This window comes from Etheostoma cragini, chromosome 9, assembly GCF_013103735.1.
Source record: "Etheostoma cragini isolate CJK2018 chromosome 9, CSU_Ecrag_1.0, whole genome shotgun sequence".
In the NCBI taxonomy this organism is placed as follows: Eukaryota; Metazoa; Chordata; class Actinopteri; order Perciformes; family Percidae; genus Etheostoma; species Etheostoma cragini.
In genome coordinates this window covers 9,654,450-9,671,588 of record NC_048415.1, presented here as the reverse complement: position 1 = coordinate 9,671,588, position 17,139 = coordinate 9,654,450, and the positions used below count along the sequence as shown (strand labels likewise).

Genomic DNA, 17,139 nt, shown 5'->3' with positions numbered 1-17,139 from the left:
ACACACACACACACACACACACACACACACACACACACACACACACACACACACACACACACACACACACGGCTGTGGATCGCAACGTCTTTGTGAAGCCAGGCAATCAAGAGACATCAAGCCAGACAAGGTGACAGGCAAGAGGGAAGAAACAGGGGTAGAGGCTGAGAGAGGGAGACAAACTTCCTCAACTAAAGGCAGTGGTTCGGGTATCAAACATCCCTTTTTGCTATTGCAAGAACGCAAGAAGATGGTTTTATTTTTTTAACATAAATTGAGAGAGGTACTGGCGGTTTGTAACGAGTAACACGTTCGCTGTGATAATGACGTCCTGAGGGAAGAATGAAGAAATAAATGGGGTGGGGGGGGAGACATCCTGCTAACAGTAAACCTTGTATGGTTGCTCTGTGCCATACACAGCCTCAATTTTTCATTAATCTTTTGCACTGTGAAGATTTATATTGTCTACTGAACAGAACAAAAACAAAGAATGCCAGTCAATTCCCTATGACAGACAACCAAACTGTATCATACTGTATCATTAGTGCAGCCTGTAGGAATTGTGATGTCCGCATCAAAGCCTTGTGTTGTCATTAGTCATTCAAAATAAGCCCACCTCTTCTTACGCAAGAACCAGTGTTGTTATGAGAGACCAGCCAGTGAGGGATACGTAACTCAAACTCCTCCTATAATATTTTAATATGAATGTCTTTGCCACATAGCTATGCAACTGAGTAAATGTCTGAAAAGATTTTAATTTGAAAAGGTGGCTCTACCTTTATGCAGACATCACAACTGTCATTTAATAATGGCTAAAGTATAAAAACAAAGAAGCTTCTAACAATAACAAAGACATTATCCTCTATGCTTAGACCAAAATGAATCTTATTTTCTCATGTTGACCAATAAAATGCCCTTTATGTCACGCAACATGGACTAGTCGACACTCACCCTGTCAAAAGGAATGCCATATTTCTTCAAGATGGAAGGAGAAATCAGCGTCATCTTGTGGCGAAGGAAGGCATCACAGCCTTGGGAGCTGCCGGGGAAGAAGCCTGCAGGGGGTGACAGCGAACAGATATTAGACTGGCAATCAAGACAGACACAAATTATATGTTAAAAGCAAGTTAATATTATATAAAAATTAAAGACCGTACAATAACAATAACATGATGTAGCCATATATGCGGTATACCCGTCTTTCTTCCATCACATCCTGTGAAATTCCATGTGTCAACATAAAAAATATGTAAATCTGCGTAAAGACACAGACCCCAGATGAGATGTGTGTTACTGTAAGGCAGAAATTCACAGGACATGTTTACATGTATTGTGTTTTATTACATTTAAAACCTTAGTTTACATGATGTATTAATCAGACTTGTATGTATGTATTGTATCTTAAATTTACAGTAGATGTGGTTATTTTCATATATGTATTGGACTATTATTAAATGTATTTTAATTTGTATTGTTCATAATTGCAAAAAAAAAGTAAGATATTAGAAAACTGTTTATTGTGGCCGGGTTTGCTCAGTTGGTAGAGCAGGCGCACATTTATAAAGGTTTACTCCTCGACGCAGCGGCTGCAGGTTTGAATCCAACGTGCGGCCATTTGCTGCATGGCATCCCCTTCCCTTTCCCCTTCTCATCTGTCCTGTGGAATTAAAGGCCTAAACTGATATTTTAAGAAAACTTTTTAGTGATAGTATGCTGCTTGAGTTGTTTTGAAATATGTAAAGAACGTCCGATAAGCACGGCTAATTAAAAAGACTTCTGCAGCAGAAATGTAGCTGTGTTTACTATATTATTCTTAATCCCACAACCTGAAAAAGGAAATCCAGTTTCCCGTTGACAGGAGCGTGAATTAATTTATTACCCAAAGTGTGGAATAATCACATTACCGCAGTGCATGGCAAAGCATTGTTTGTGTGCCTCCAAGTCGGATTTCAGGGGATCTCTGCTGAATTGCATCATGGCACAAAGAAAGACTACATCACAAAACTGGGACTGGATGCTGTCATTTCTTTAAAAATCTTTATCCCATATAGCATGACCAAAGACAAATCATTTGCCTGAAGAAAATCTACTTTGGCAGACAATTGTGTGTATAGATATTGTGCTAGTAATGTTAAGAAGCAGTGGCCCTAACAAGATAGGAAGACAGAGTTTACCTATTGCCTTTACTATTATTGTATCTCTAAACTGTGTTGTAGATAATTCCAAACAATATAATGAGGTTTTTAACGGCTGTGCGTTAATTGTTGATGTCTATGCACCCAAGGTGACTCGTGAATAAACATCTGCGTCTTTACAAAACCATTCAAATTTGATGTGTGATTGCAACTACTACTATGTAAGCAAAGCACACTTGTATAGCTGCTGCAACTTAGCAATGATACCTTCTCTGTTACACAACAACCACCCCACCTCCTTAAGAACACAGACTGCTTTGAAATCATAACATACCCCTCTGACATTTTGGGTTTTCAAAGCGCCAACTCCTTATCTAAAACAAAGGCTCACTTTTGCTCTTGGAGATAGAGAGCGGTCTTAACATAATCAAAAGAAAAAATTTCTCCTCCATCGCTCACTCTCCCGCTCCCGTCAGTGCCTCAAAGGGGGGTCCATCCAAGCCTCCAACCAGTTAAACTTTAATGTGACTGACAGTATAATCGGCACCCATTTCATCCTTCTTTGTTACTGCATTGTTTCAGCCTCGGTTCCACCCTACAAAGCAAGAGAGGGAGAGCGAGTCTCTATTCTCTCATCGGCTGCCTGCTTGTTGGAGCTGATAAAAAGGTGAATAATGTGCCGACAGAGCCCGGGTATTAATTCCCATTAAAATGCAGCTGGCTGTCAAAGCTCTCTGCTGGGTAATATTAACTTAAAGGCTTCATTCTGTCCTTTTGAGTTTGAAAATTAACTTCCTGCCTCCAACCCTGCAGCCTCCCATCCCACCACCCCCCACCCAAAAAGTATGAAGTCATGACTGAAATAATGCGGAGATAAGGACCAATAAGAGCAAAGGCTGTCGCTGTGTCAAATGTTTGAAGTATTCAAGTAACAAGACCATGGTCCCATATCCATTAGGCATTCCTACTACGCTCATAACTGCCTTTTTAGGACCTCGTAAACAGTTGGCTACCTGTGCTGACAATGGATTTGATAGGTCAGTAGGTGCTTGTTAAATAACGTTGGCATTGCTTTCCTCCTACTGCCAGCTGCTTAGAAGAGAGAGAGGGCTGCAATCTGACTGTAAGCTCTATGCCGACGTGAAGAGTAATAAGAAATGTCTACAGTGTGTAATTTAAGGTTGGGGTTTGATATCTATGAACCCAGTGTTGAATTGTAGCTAAATATGCATATGATCTAAATCTTTGATCATCCTATCAGCATGCATACACTACACTATAAATCATATGTTTAATTTACCAGGACTTTGAAGAGATTGTCGTTCACAACTCTCATATTGTGCATTACATATTCCAGCCACTCCAGTAGAAAATAAGATATTAAGTAACAACAGCTATGCATTTGTGATTATTGATTTGATCTCAGCTCTTCACAACAAGGACAAATGGTGTGTCTATTTAATGTAGTTTGGATTGGGGCAACTCAGAGACACTCAGCCATCATCCCCACACGTTTACCTTACTCTGAGCAACAATAACAAGCTAATCCTCAGTGATCAAAACAGGGGATAGGAAAAGGAAGGGAACATGAGTGGTGGGAATAAAAAGGGAGAGTCGCAAGGTGAAATCTTATGGCCAAGAGAAAGGGGTAGGTGGAAACACTAAAGGCAGAGTTGTTAAAGACTATTTCACTTCAGCCACTATTCATCTGAGTCACAGAATTTGAGACCCTCATGTCAGAACCAACTCTAATATTCAGCACAACATGTAAAGGTTAAAGTTAATTAGATATGCATTATGACACACTCAATAAAACTTGTTCTAATGTGTTGTGACAGACCAAGCAGACCAAGCTGCAACACCCGACGCCTGCTCCTCTACACCATGAATCAACCATCCAGTCATTTTGCACAGTCCCGACTGATTGGACTTCACTGTATAGGCAACATACAACGTTGATGCTGCTCGCGACAGTTTAATAAGCCTCTCCTCCAAATTTAGCATCTACAGCCCTCCTGATCTTTTTAGTACAAGTGACTGCACTTGTGCTTGAAGCTGCTCTTCCTTTTTAGGCTCCATTTTAGCACAGCCAGGTGACAAATGAATCAATGTTTTTGTATGTGGTGTCAGGGGGACATCACAAGTTACTCAACCGCAGTTTTGTTCCCGTTGCGCTTAAGAGGAATGAGCCAGGGTGTAGTAGCTGAGAAGAGCTACTTTACTTTCTATTCTCGCATACAACCAGGACGACCATTAAACGTGCATTGAATGTGTGCTAGTGTGTATTTTGTGCATGTGTTAAGTGTATAGCATGTGCATGATTTCATGTGAGTGTTGAACAGTCTGAAGCGCCTGCTCCTTTACTTACAAAGTGGGTGAGAATGGTATAATAGACAAAAACAAATGGATTAATTAATTTCAAGGATCTTTAGGGCCTCACCTTGTGCCAGCCTCTCCAGTCTCTTGCCGTGCTCAGGTGGGACCGCATACCTGCAGACAGCGGGAGGGGAAAGGTTTAGTGAAAGCTTGACTTATTATTAAAAATGTTATCTTTTTAGCAGGACACCATTTTGGCATCTGCAGCATTAGTAGGCAGTTAATGCATCTTCAACTAAAGACAAGAATACTTTCTTTAACAACCACTAATGAATACAGAAGGAGCAACCATAAGCAATACTTGAGGTATTCTCATAAACGTGTGTTTAAACTCAAGGTGTGTTTCAACTTGAGCAAAGAATTTGCGCATTATGACTCAACATAAATCAGAAACACACAGAGATGAAAGGAAAAGATGAGACACTTGAGGGGAATAAAACAGGAAACAAGAAAAATGTTGTTAAGTTTTGATATCTGCCACAAAAACACAGCACAGTCCGAAGACACGTGGTCATGTGTGCATTGCTAGCTAGCTACAGATAACGTCTGTTCAGTAAGTTGGTCATCATCATCCTGTGGCACTAGTTCTGAGCTTCTCCACAGGTGGAGCAAGGTCCCAACATTACTGGTTTAATCGTTTGGCACCCCAACAATTAATACATGAGGTAGGCACTGTAAAGTATGTACCATTACATCAAAAGGCAGATGCTACATTTCGAAAGCAAGTTTGTTTGTAAAACAGAGGGGTAGGAGCACTTTTCACTCAAGCTTCAATCACATGGATGTTTTAAAGCAAAAAAGAGAAAAAAATAAAAAAGAAAGGGCAAATGTGGAGGGATGATGAGAAGCAACAACACTTAAGGAGAGACATAAAAAGAAAGAGCAAGAGTATAAGACAGAGAAAGGGGAGGAGAGAGAAAAAATAACAAACAAAAAGAAAGTAACCGACAAAGTCAGATTCAGTCAGAGGTGCCAAGACACGGTGCCACACTGCCATCTGTAGACGAAAGCTTAGAGCTTCAGAGAGGCGCAGCCTCCTCCAATGTTTATTATTCCAGACTGGTATTACATCCCACATCATAGGCACGTCACCAAAGTCCTTCATGCCATTTGGGAGCGAGCAAGCATGCAACATTTCCACAAGGAACAAATGTATTGTACTATATGATACTCAGGTTATCTCAGAGTTGTAACTGGCCAATATAACAACCTTCTGTTTTTAAGACCATGTGAGATCATAATCATTCTCTGCTCTTTAAAAAAAAGGTGATGCAATTCATGATGAATAACAATAGTAATGAACCAGGTCATAAAGCTCGGAGTTGTAATTTGTCCTGTGACTATAAGACAATGTTGTGTTTCACTTTACCTGGAAACTTTTCATCAACTTAAAGATGCAGTGGGTTAGACTCATAAAAAACTAACTTTGTCATATGTGCAGAAACTGCCCCTGTTTGAGTAAGAACTGCAGTACATTAGGCAGGCAATTTAAAAAATAAAATAAAACATCTTTGTGTCAATCACTGCTCATGCACAGTTAGTAGGCTTGTTCGAGATGAACTGCGCCTCGCCTGTAAAGTGGATGAGAACAGGCAGCAGCAGCAGGGGGCGGTGAAGAAAAGCTGCAGTAAAGTTGAACAGTTTCCATCGATTTCAGCAGCCTTCAGGCTGAACAGGAGGTGACAGAAACACTGTCGTCCAATTCCGATTTATTAAAATGTTATCAGACCCACATATCAGCTTGTACACAGTGTCCAGTTGTTTTAATTATGACAGAGTAGCTTACAAAATGCCCTACATGTGATCTGCTGCTGATTTGAATTAATAACAGACTGTAGATGAACCGTAAACTGAACAGATTTAGTCTCTGTCTTCTAGACATCCCTATCAGCCTCACAACAAATAGTTAAAATCCCTCTGATTCAAAAACCTTAAAAAGTTTATATAAAACGTCATCATGTTGAGTTGATTCTGAACCAATCAGCTGTAAAATAAGCTGAAAGGCCGGCGTTTCCCAGTATGCCCTGGGTCTGCCTGGGTCTTGGAGTCAGTAAAACGTAGCCGCGCTGCCCTGTGCCTTAGCAACTCATAAATGTCTACAACTACACCACACAAATTGTACTGCAGCATTTTTTTTCTAATGGTAGCTAATACTTGGAACTTTTCTGCTGTTGGGTTACATAAAATAATGTCACAAAGCATATTTTCATCATGAACTTAGCAATGTGTAGTAATTCTGTGCATTTGTAGTGTGTACCCCTATATTATATCTATGAGGCTCAAAATATTTTATAACTAAATCCCCACAGCACTCATGAATGTGATGTTAGGTGGGACATTATCTGGGACTGCGATACCAGGAGGATAAAAAGAGGAGGGTGTTAAGTCACATGTAGTGCTTGGCTAAACATATCAGGGATATATTGTACCTCTGTTTTGAAGATGACATGAATATTGATCTTCTCATCTTACTCTCAGTAAGACAGTAAGGTCAATCAATTTCCTAAAATGTCAGTGTATAACTTAAAAAAGGTGTTTTTGTCCTTGGGGAGCATCACATTCCAAAGTTTAATGTGTAAATGTGCATCTATTTCATAGCAGTGGACATCTCTCAGACGATCCCTTCCATCCCAGCATCAAACATAACAAATCAGCCGATCAGCGTGTCTGCTTCTGTTTCCTCCCTCCTACGGCCACGGTTGCCATGGCAGCAACACGTCTGTCACTCTGGCAGCGGAGAAGGAACGCACAAATAAAAAAACACAGCAACTGAAGGCTTGAACTGTTCACCCATCGGAGGTAGAGTATAATGTATCTATTGCGGGACAGTGCTGACAGGTGAAGTGAAGCCGTCATTACAGCATGTGTTAGTTTAACACATCAACAGATTTGCTACATATATGTGCAATCCTCGAATGTAGTTACTAGTTCACAGGCATGTGCATTAAGAAGAACTTGAATTACCGCTGCAGCCAAATGGTGACAAGCAAGGTTAGGACCACTGTGTGTAATTCCAGTCAGTCACAATTGTCACAGTCACAAATACCTAAAGTGCAATTCAAGAACTGCACGTCTACCAGATCACACATGGTGATTTGTTTTAATGCCTTGCATGCCAGATAGCACACTGCGAGCTAGGAAATAAAAAAAAAAACTAGCAGTACATTATTTATTCAATCAAACTGTGACTAAATAATACCTACATTGGGAAGGACAGGAAAACCTTACACTTATTACCCCAAAAAAAAAGAATTATATATATATATAATTCATTTTCCTGTTGACTGAATTCATCAATTAATCAACAACAGATCAGAGCATATGCCTCCATTGAGTGGTCTACGCAGAATTCTACTACTAGCCTTCATTGTTCGCATATACTGTATTTTAACCAATATAGTAATTTAAAAAAGCAACTGACCAGGACTTTGACTGTCCAAAGTGCAGGTAGTTGATGCTGTAGAGGTCCATGTCCTCAGTGTGCCAGGCAAATGTGGTCTTCCACATGCCGAAGTAGAGGTAGGGAGTGTTGACACCCTCGATGACGATGCCACACTCTTGCTCCACCATATCCAGCAGTGTGTTCAGATGGCCAATGTTCCACTCTTGAATGTCCTGAACAGAGACAAAAGGATCTTTTATGATTAGCTTGAACAGAGTAGTCTGCTACACACACACCACACTCAAAGTGGTCCTCGAAGTCTACCAATGACCACCTGATGGTGCTGTAGTCAAAGCAAAATGTCGCTACTGGCTCCCTGATCTGATCCTTGAAGCTTTTTTGTTTTTTGGCAACAACTCACGTTTTTTCTATTGAAGACATATTACAATTATTTATCAATTCATCAATTAATAATATGGATTATATGGTGCATAAATTAATCTCAGGGTGCATTTTAATTATGTTAAAAATATTTGTAAACCAGCAATTCTGAAAAAAATGTCAATTTACAAAAGGTCTACTGTCACCGAAAACCTATAATGCCAAAAGTGGAGTAAATTCTTTTTTTTGCCCTTCAATCACTGAGTGGTCATGATTAACCCTGATCAAGCTAGTGGAAGTAGCAGGTTTAGCAAATCAGCCCCAGCACTTACACACTTCTTGGGAACACACAACCCTCACCTCATCATAGATGGAGCCACTGACATCGGCACCATAAATGGGTGACACAAATGTCAGGTTCTTCCAGTACTTCCTCTCTAGGTCGTCAAAGTCTTTGTGCCGTGGTGTGCAGTACCTGGAAATGGCACAGGAGTCATATTGTGAACAGTGTGTAGGGAGACAGCCCTTCAACTAAACCCTCATACTGAAAAGCAACCAGCATCTTGTAAGTTTTCAATCACTAGCTTTTAGCTTGTTAGCCACTTTAGGCATAAAAATAGAAAGAAGGATCCACATAGCATATTGAAACTATTGTCTTAGGTGTGTGGATTAGTGATAGAAGTTACTTTTCATTTTCACAGGCTTATTGATAAACCAATGGTTGTTAATGTTAAGCTTATTTTTATTTATCAATTAGTAAAACAAAACATTGCTTGGAAGATAAAAGTTACACGCCTCTCACCATCAGCCTCAATCCATCCAAACACATAGATGACAATGTCTACAAACATAGAGCAACCATATTTATAAATGAGGCCTCTGGACTGGGGACCAACTTACTTCTTGCTGTTGGCCAGCTTGCGGTACTCGCCCACTGTCATTGACTTCTTCTGGATGTTGTACTGGGTAAATAGACCCGACTGTCCGGTCACCACCTGCATGATGGGAGCTGGAATCACCATGCCCTCGATGGTGTCGTAGGACCTCCGTGGCTTCCAACCTTCAGGTGGAATCACCTGGTGACAGAAAGATTGGTAGCATTTATAGTTACAATCATAACATGAAATGTAGCCAAATGCAGCTAAATCTTTACACTCAACAGTCTTATTTTACTTGATTTGCTACCATTCAATTCTTATTTAATGTATACGGTTTGAACAATTGATACTCAGGCAATCAGATGTGATTAGTCTGTTTATTAACTGACTGAACATTAATTTATGACAGCATACCATGTCAAACATTTGCTGATAAAAGCCTCTAAAACCCAATACATTTTGTCACATAAAACCAAATATTAAAATATACTAAATTAAATGCAAAATGTATAGTTCTTTTTTTTGGTTGTGGAATTGTAATACCCCACTTTGTACCTAGACAATTTGAATTAGTTTGATAGTATTAGAAATCAATAAAACATTTTAAAAAATGTATAATGTGTAACACTTCCGCATTGAAATGTCTAAAAAAAGACTAGACCCATGTTATATATTTTGTTGAATTGTGCACTTACATTATCTCAAATGTTTCCAATAACATTCAAACCCAAAGAAATCTGTAATTTTATTTAAGGTAGCAGCCCGTTACAATTGGTTGCCTGTCAATGGCAACATAAAACCTTTGACCTTTACCCCTTCTAGTTGCTCTAACTTCTAGGGAAACACAGGAAACACCAGATGGTACGTCAGACTGTAATTGTAAGTCACAATATACAATGTCACAGAATTATACTCAGTAACAGTAAGACAACATTTTTCCACACAACTTATTTTTTCATTATTACATACCATTTTGCAGTAATCCAGTAGAGAACTAATTTATCTATTCCAGTTTACGGCAGAAATCTAACGCTGAAATGTTCAGCGCACTTATAAAAGCTACTTTTAGATTGTTATGCCCGGGGATGAAAACGCTGGGCTACACAACGATTAAATCTGCCCACTACAGTAGCTCTATGGGAAGTTGACTCATGATAAGTTAGCTAGCTAGCTAGCGCACCCTTGCAGTCTTTCCGCCTCACTCCCCGCCACTAGGAGACTCTGGCGGGAGGAGAGTGGATAGCATTTCTGGAGACGAGCTTTCAGTTAGCCAATGTAGCAACTCAAATTCAGCCAGTGCAAAATCCAGCGCATGGGGTCAGAACGGTCTTGTAAACCGCGCCAGCTCTGAGTCAAACCAGCATCAGAAAGTATGCTGATCCGTCAGGTAGTCTGTGTGGTCCGGGATCAGACCCTCAGCGCTGTGAACCTTAATTCTGCTGCGCATCTAAATAAAGGCTTGGCTATGCAAGAGTAGGAATGGACAATTGCAGGTGGCAGTAGCTCAGTCAGTAGAGAGTTGGATTGGGAACCCAACGATCCCCGGTTGGACCATAACAATGGTAAGCAGGGCACCAAACTGCTCGGAGCTCCTTTCCCTCACTCTCAATTAGTGCATGTATAGGTACTGAGCATGTCTGTAATTCAGGCATGTGTGTAATAACAATTGTAATTTCCCCTCGCAGTATACATTGGGACGGAAAATGTAACAATTAGACCTTACCCTAGGACTAAAGTGAGTATAAATGTGAGAGAACATGTGTTGTCCTCACCTTTGCCAGGCCAGCCCGGTGAGCTCCTTGACCCTCCATATAGACAATGTATTTGGCAAAGTCTTTGAACTCCTCCATGGTAGGCCGGAAGGTCATGATCTTGCAGCTGGGGTTCTTGGTGCTGTTTGGCAGCAGTGGGGCCAGGGGCAGCTCAGAACTTGGAACAAGGACTGGGGCCACGTCTGGGTCTGTAAGCAGAGCCGGGATGACATCTGGAGCAGCATCCTGTTCCGAGGTCCCTGCTGTGTCTGGGATTTCAGCTAATGCTGGCTCCTGGGTGTCAGTAGCCATTGGGTCTTCTCAGGGTTGCAGGTAAACCTGGAGAGGAAAGATGGGCAATCAGGGCAGCTTCAGTCTATTTTAGCTTTATCCAAAATTTACCTTTTTGCAAATTGGGAGCTGCTGCAAGGTAGGCAACATGTAAGTGTTTCATAAAAGGGTCAGCCAGCAACATCTCTTTTATTTAATTTTTTAATAGTGCAGCTGAGTGCCTTCTTAAATTGAAACTTTTTAACAACATGACCAGACGTGTGAATTTGTAGGAGCTAATCAAACTGACAAAGTGGACAGAATAAACATTAAGTGCTGGTAGATTAGCTGTCTAATAAACAGGAAAACATTGAGGACAGGTTCTGTGACCTTTGAAACCCTGACTCTCTGTATTTGTGTTTTTGAAAAAAAGGGTACACTGCAGTACCAAAGAGGAAATGTTTAGCCATGGCATTGACTGTATTTTGCTGAATATGCTATACCAAGCCAATTTAATAAAAACATACTATGGCTAGTTCCAATTAAATTTGTAAGTGGCCAAGAGATGTCAAACCTTGCCAAATGGACCAGTAACAGGTAGAAAAACTACAAACTGCTGTACTGTGTGGTTTACTGCTGTGTGACAGTGAAGGATGTTTGCGTAGATGTTTCAATAGACTTGTTTTGCATAAGCATTTAAGCAAGCACATTAATTCTCTTACTTCACTCGCAACTTCTCCAATTATCTCTCTGTCATCCACAAAATTGCTACCATTATTTTACTCTTTTTCAACTTGTCAGGGCAGCTTTTACATAATTTTGTATTACAGGACCTTTCAACCACAGTGCTTGCTTACTGTGTGAATGAAGTTGTACCCAAATCGTAGCTGCCTTGGGGCTTGTGTTGGACAAACCACCAACTTCGTGGTAAGTACAACAAACTCCACCCAGATAGCGTCAAGGACAACTGAAAGCGCTGTACTCTAAAGTGCAGACCTCTCTAGGGCAAACTGAATTGACTAAAGAGTAAAGGAAAGCTTGGCTCAAATCTGTGCCTAAAGGTTATTTATCAAGCATCTCAGTCGTTATTTAAGTTAAGTGTAGGACTACATCTTACATGTCAGTCTTGTGATTTACAACATTTTGCTATGCCTCAAACAGGATTTTGGATGACGACATAGGCATGGACCAATCACTGAATAGATTACCTCTTAAGAATATTCTCAGCTAAATTCCCATTCAACACACATTTGACAATAAATTAATAAAGAATTCTCAAGAGAATACATTATGATATACAGTGGCAAGTTAAAGTATGTGAACATTTTGGAATTTCATTGTTTTCTGAATAAATTTGTCATAAAATGTGCTCTGGTCTTCATCTTAGTCAAGGGTATTGACAAATGTCTGTAAAATAATAACATTATTTTAACTCATAGTCCCTGTGGAAAAAGTATGTGAACCCTTGAGTTAATGACTTCAAAAAAGCTAATTGGAGCTCACTTGGAGTATCATTAAGATTAGAGAGTTTGGAGGAGTGGACTATAGCTACTTTGACTGATAAAGAAAAACCCTCAATCTTTTGGAGTTTGCTCTGCACAAGAAGAACACGCTTATGCCAAAAAGTGCTTTCAGAGGCTCTACAATCAAGAATTGGTGGTTTACATAAAGCTGGGTTGCAAAGTTCCAAAGTTATTTCAAAGACTTTAGAAATTCACCAGTCTACAGTTAGGAAAACAATCTACAAATGGAGACACTTTGGGACTGTTTGGGCTACTCTACCAAGAAGTGGGCGCCCAGTCAAAATGACATCAAGAGCACAACGAAGACTCGTCAGTAAGGTCAAGAAAAAATCCCGAATTACAGCCAAAGATTTGAAGAAATCATTGGAACTAGCTACCCTCTCTGTTCATGAGTCTACGATACGTAAAACATTGAACAAACAGGGTATCTACGGCAGGACACCACAAAGGAAGCCACTGCTGGCAAAAAAGAACATTGCTGCATTGCATTGTTACATTATTTTCCTGAGGTTTGCAAAAGAGCACATTGACACTCCACAGCGGCATTGGCAAAATGTTTTGTGGACTGATAAAACTAAGATTTAACTATATGGAAAAAACATAGCACTACATGTGGGGTAGAAAGGCATATCATCGGCATACAACAGCAAAAGTGGCATATCATCATGAAAACAGCATCCCAACTTTAAAGTATGGTGGGGGAAACACCATCATTGGGGGCCCATATCATTGACAATTTTCCAGGAGAATATCTGTTTGTCAGTTGAAACTAGGGCTGAACAATTCATTGCATTTGCAATTAAATTGTGATATGTTAAAATTAGATTTTCTAATCGCAGAGGCTGTGATAATACCTTGGTCACGTGACAAGCAAGAGTAAAACAGTCTGCAGCAGGAGGTTGCTGTAAACAGTCGTAACGTATTGTGCAAAATGTGCCTTGTGTGATTCTTACTGACTTTAATATAAATGTTTACACCAGGCTTATTTGTCAGTGCTTTATGTTGCCATGGTAATTATTACATGTCATTGTATTACACGGTTGTACGTTCAACAAATCAGTCACTGTGATTAAAGTAGTTTATATATAAATGTCTTTTATATAAATTAATTAATTCAATAATAGTAAAAGGACAGTTTAATTCATCTAATATTGTGTTATTCATACAATCATTTATTTGTCTTAATAATTGTTAAATAATACAGGAGATAATGAGCTTACCAAATAAATCACATTTTAAATCGCCAAAAAAAACAAATAAAAAAATTGAACACAATTTGATTTTTTTCCAAAATCGTTCCGCCCTAGCTGAAACTGTGTAGAAGGTGGGTGATACAACAGAACAATGACACAAAACACCGGAGCAAGTCCACAACAGACTGGCTTCAGAAAAACGAAACCTGCCTTTTGGAGTGGCTTAGTCCAAGTCCAGACCTCAACCCTATAGGGATGCATTGGATTGACTCAAAGAGGGCCATGAGACGTCCAAAGAATAAAGAGTTAAAGCCGGTCTGCCAGGAAGAATGAGTTAAATCCACTGGTCTGATCCACAGCTACAAGAAGCGCCTGGTTGAGGTTATTGTTGCCAAGGGAAGGACAACCAGTTACTCATTTTAAGGGTGCACTTACTTTTTCCAATACCATTTGAATGTTGAATAGTGCGTTCAATAAAGAGTGTGTTTGTGTTATTTTGTAGACACATAATGTTTGTCAATACCCTTGACTTAGATGAAAATCAGGTCACATTTCATGACAAATGTATTCAGAAAACAATGAAATTCCAAAAGGTTCACTTACCTTTTCTTGCCAGTGTACACATCAACACATTTTCCACCATGTCACCCATTTAAAACTGGTGTGCTGTTAACAGATACATAAATACATACATATTTAGCCTGGATTTTATGATATTTTGTGCTGCAAAAAATGCAGGTAAAACGTTCTAGAGTTACTGGAAAAGTTACTGCAGGCAAAAAAGAGCTGTAGATGTTGTTTAAGTAAGACTTACACTACCAGTCAAAGGTTTGGGGTCACTTACCAATTTCCATTTCACTCCATTATAGACAGGATACCAGCTGATTTGAGTGGGTGGCTGATCTTTAATGCAATATCTACATTTCCCATTATCAGCAGCCATTCATCCAATGTTCCAAAGGCACATTTTGTTTACTAATCTGATATTATTTTAAAAAACTAACTAAGAAAACATTAAACAACCCTTATGCAATTATGTAAGCACATAATGTAATCTGGAAACTGCTGCCCTGGTTAAAAAAAAAACAAGGCAACTGATCTCAGCTGGGATTCTGTCTATAATGGAGTCCAATGGAAATTTGTGAGTGACCCCAAACTTTTGACCGGTGTATGTCTGGTGTTATAATGTTATAATTATGAAGGATCAATGATTTTAGGGGGCAAAACAATTAGATTTTAATCAATATTGAGGAGAAAAAGAATAGATTTAGACCTAATGGACAGCAAACTGTAAAAGCCCAACAGACGTATGGCTTCTTGCTTAGTAGTTCTGTGTTTGGTGTAAAAATAAAAGGATTTTTTTTCCTTCCTTTGATACTGCCAAAATATTTCATTTCACACAACACAGCAACCAAAAATGCATCTATTTAGTTGAATGTAAAATTTAAAAAGAAAACTACTGCGCTGAATTGCATGCAACATGAATTGTAATTTAACTTTTGGGTTGTCCTCCCGGGTCAAAAACGGACTAAAATTTATCATTTTTGTCCCTTTTTTTACTAAACACCACCTTACTGCCACTTTTTTTACACTACTTTAAGGAATTCATGGTCAATAACCCTCATTTATATAGAAGTATACCTAATATTTGAGTTAAAAAAGCAGAAATTGAAATGAATCATTTTGACTAATAATTATCAGTGGAATGAAAGTTATCCATTGTATTTGCAATGAGCGATGTATGGAATCTAATCCATTTTTGTGGTAATTTGGTTAAAAAGAAACCCGTATTTCAGATAGACATTTTTTTAAAGGGGTCAAATTTGATGGAATTAAAACAAGTTCTTATTAAAGGTTTTTTTTTTTTGTTAACACATTAAGAGTTAAATGTAAAATAATATTGTATAATGATGTAAAGCATATCCCCTAACTCTACATGCAGGCCATTAGCAACTCTGAATATGTTTAAACCCACAATTAGGCTATTTGTATTAGCTGAATCAGAACAATAATGTTAACTTCCTTAAAAAGGTGCACCTTCCTCAAAAGCACAGCTTTGTCAGCAGGAGAATAAAGTTGTGTATTTTGAGTAGAGTACACAGTTTTGTGCTCTTGAAAGATTCTGACTGCTCTGGGGGAGAATGCACTACAAACATTACAATTCTTTTTTTCTTTCTCTTTTTTTTAACAGGTCACATGAAATTAACGGATTGTTTTTCACACAAACAGGAAAACACACAAACAGTTGGCGAGAAGTTTTCCGTTTGCTTCACACACAAAACAGGTGGTAAGAAGTTATCAGTTTGAAGAGGCACTGGCAAACACACATGTGCCTCCCAAAAAAATTAAAAATAAATCAATCAACATTTTCTAAATGGCAGTCCATAATTGCCAGAAACAGCCCACTTTAAGTGTCAATCACACATGATAATATATCGGTAGGCTAGATAAATAAAAAAATGAAATAATGATTATGGAGAAAAAAAAGCTTTAGGATTGGCATAACAGAAAATACATCTGCATTTGCTCTGCAACACTTACACGTGGTTTAGATTAGGTTCACTAGCCTGGATCAACGGATGTACATTTCCAGGATAATTGCCTGACACCTGGCGTGTGTGAGTCTCTCCGCTTCCGCACTCTGTGGGTTGCCGTTCACAAAACCTTGAGCTTGCAAGCTACATGCTGAAAATGGCCAATTTGGATTATGTAATAAGGCAGGTCTGCATTGTTCTTTCAAAGAATGGTTGTAAAGATTTATAAAGAATAGGTTTACGGCATTCACAATCTAACTGGGACAATTAGACATTTTTTGGACAGATTGGTTGGGATTTCTACAGACGGACGGACCGACGTGCGCAAACACACACACTCTGTAAATGCAGCAACAAATGTCAAAACTTAAAGTTATTTATTTCTGGAGCTCTTTCATTTGTTGTGTGATGGTCCTAAATTACCTGTAACTGCAACTGAGACTAACTGTGAAAAAAAATACTATTTTTATTTAGTTTTTAGGAAGTAAGTTTTTCCAATGAAAGTCAGGGAATGGCTTGCGGCAGGTAGACGGTGTTACAGTGACACATTCAAATTGGTCACAGATTTATTTGTAACACCAGAAAAGCCTGAATTAGCATAACCAGCCAGGGGAGCCAGGTAAAAGGAAGGAGATTTCTTTATATAGGCCTAATTGTATTTTAATGTCATTTTAGAAGTTATATGTTGCAGTAATGGCTTATACTGGGGCAGCACC

General features: G+C 39.1%; 1 protein-coding gene across 4 annotated transcripts in view; it reads right to left on the bottom strand.

The window, feature by feature from the left end:
• Nucleotides 1-17,139, bottom strand: part of kdm4b (lysine (K)-specific demethylase 4B) — a 45,816-nt gene that overhangs the window by 26,909 nt on the left and 1,768 nt on the right. For 2 of the 4 annotated variants that reach the window (XM_034881071.1, XM_034881074.1), the window contains exons 2-7: nucleotides 10,925-11,242; nucleotides 9,175-9,350; nucleotides 8,635-8,749; nucleotides 7,933-8,126; nucleotides 4,576-4,625; nucleotides 952-1,055 (exon numbers count right to left, since the gene is read on the bottom strand). In XM_034881071.1, the coding sequence (XP_034736962.1) occupies nucleotides 952-1,055; nucleotides 4,576-4,625; nucleotides 7,933-8,126; nucleotides 8,635-8,749; nucleotides 9,175-9,350; nucleotides 10,925-11,215 (930 nt within the window). In that variant the 5' untranslated portion in view covers nucleotides 11,216-11,242. Of the gene's footprint in view, nucleotides 1-951; nucleotides 1,056-4,574; nucleotides 4,626-7,158; nucleotides 7,239-7,932; nucleotides 8,127-8,634; nucleotides 8,750-9,174; nucleotides 9,351-10,924; nucleotides 11,243-17,139 lie in introns of those variants that run through there. The other 2 variants (XM_034881073.1, XR_004657850.1) reach the window with 2 other exon arrangements.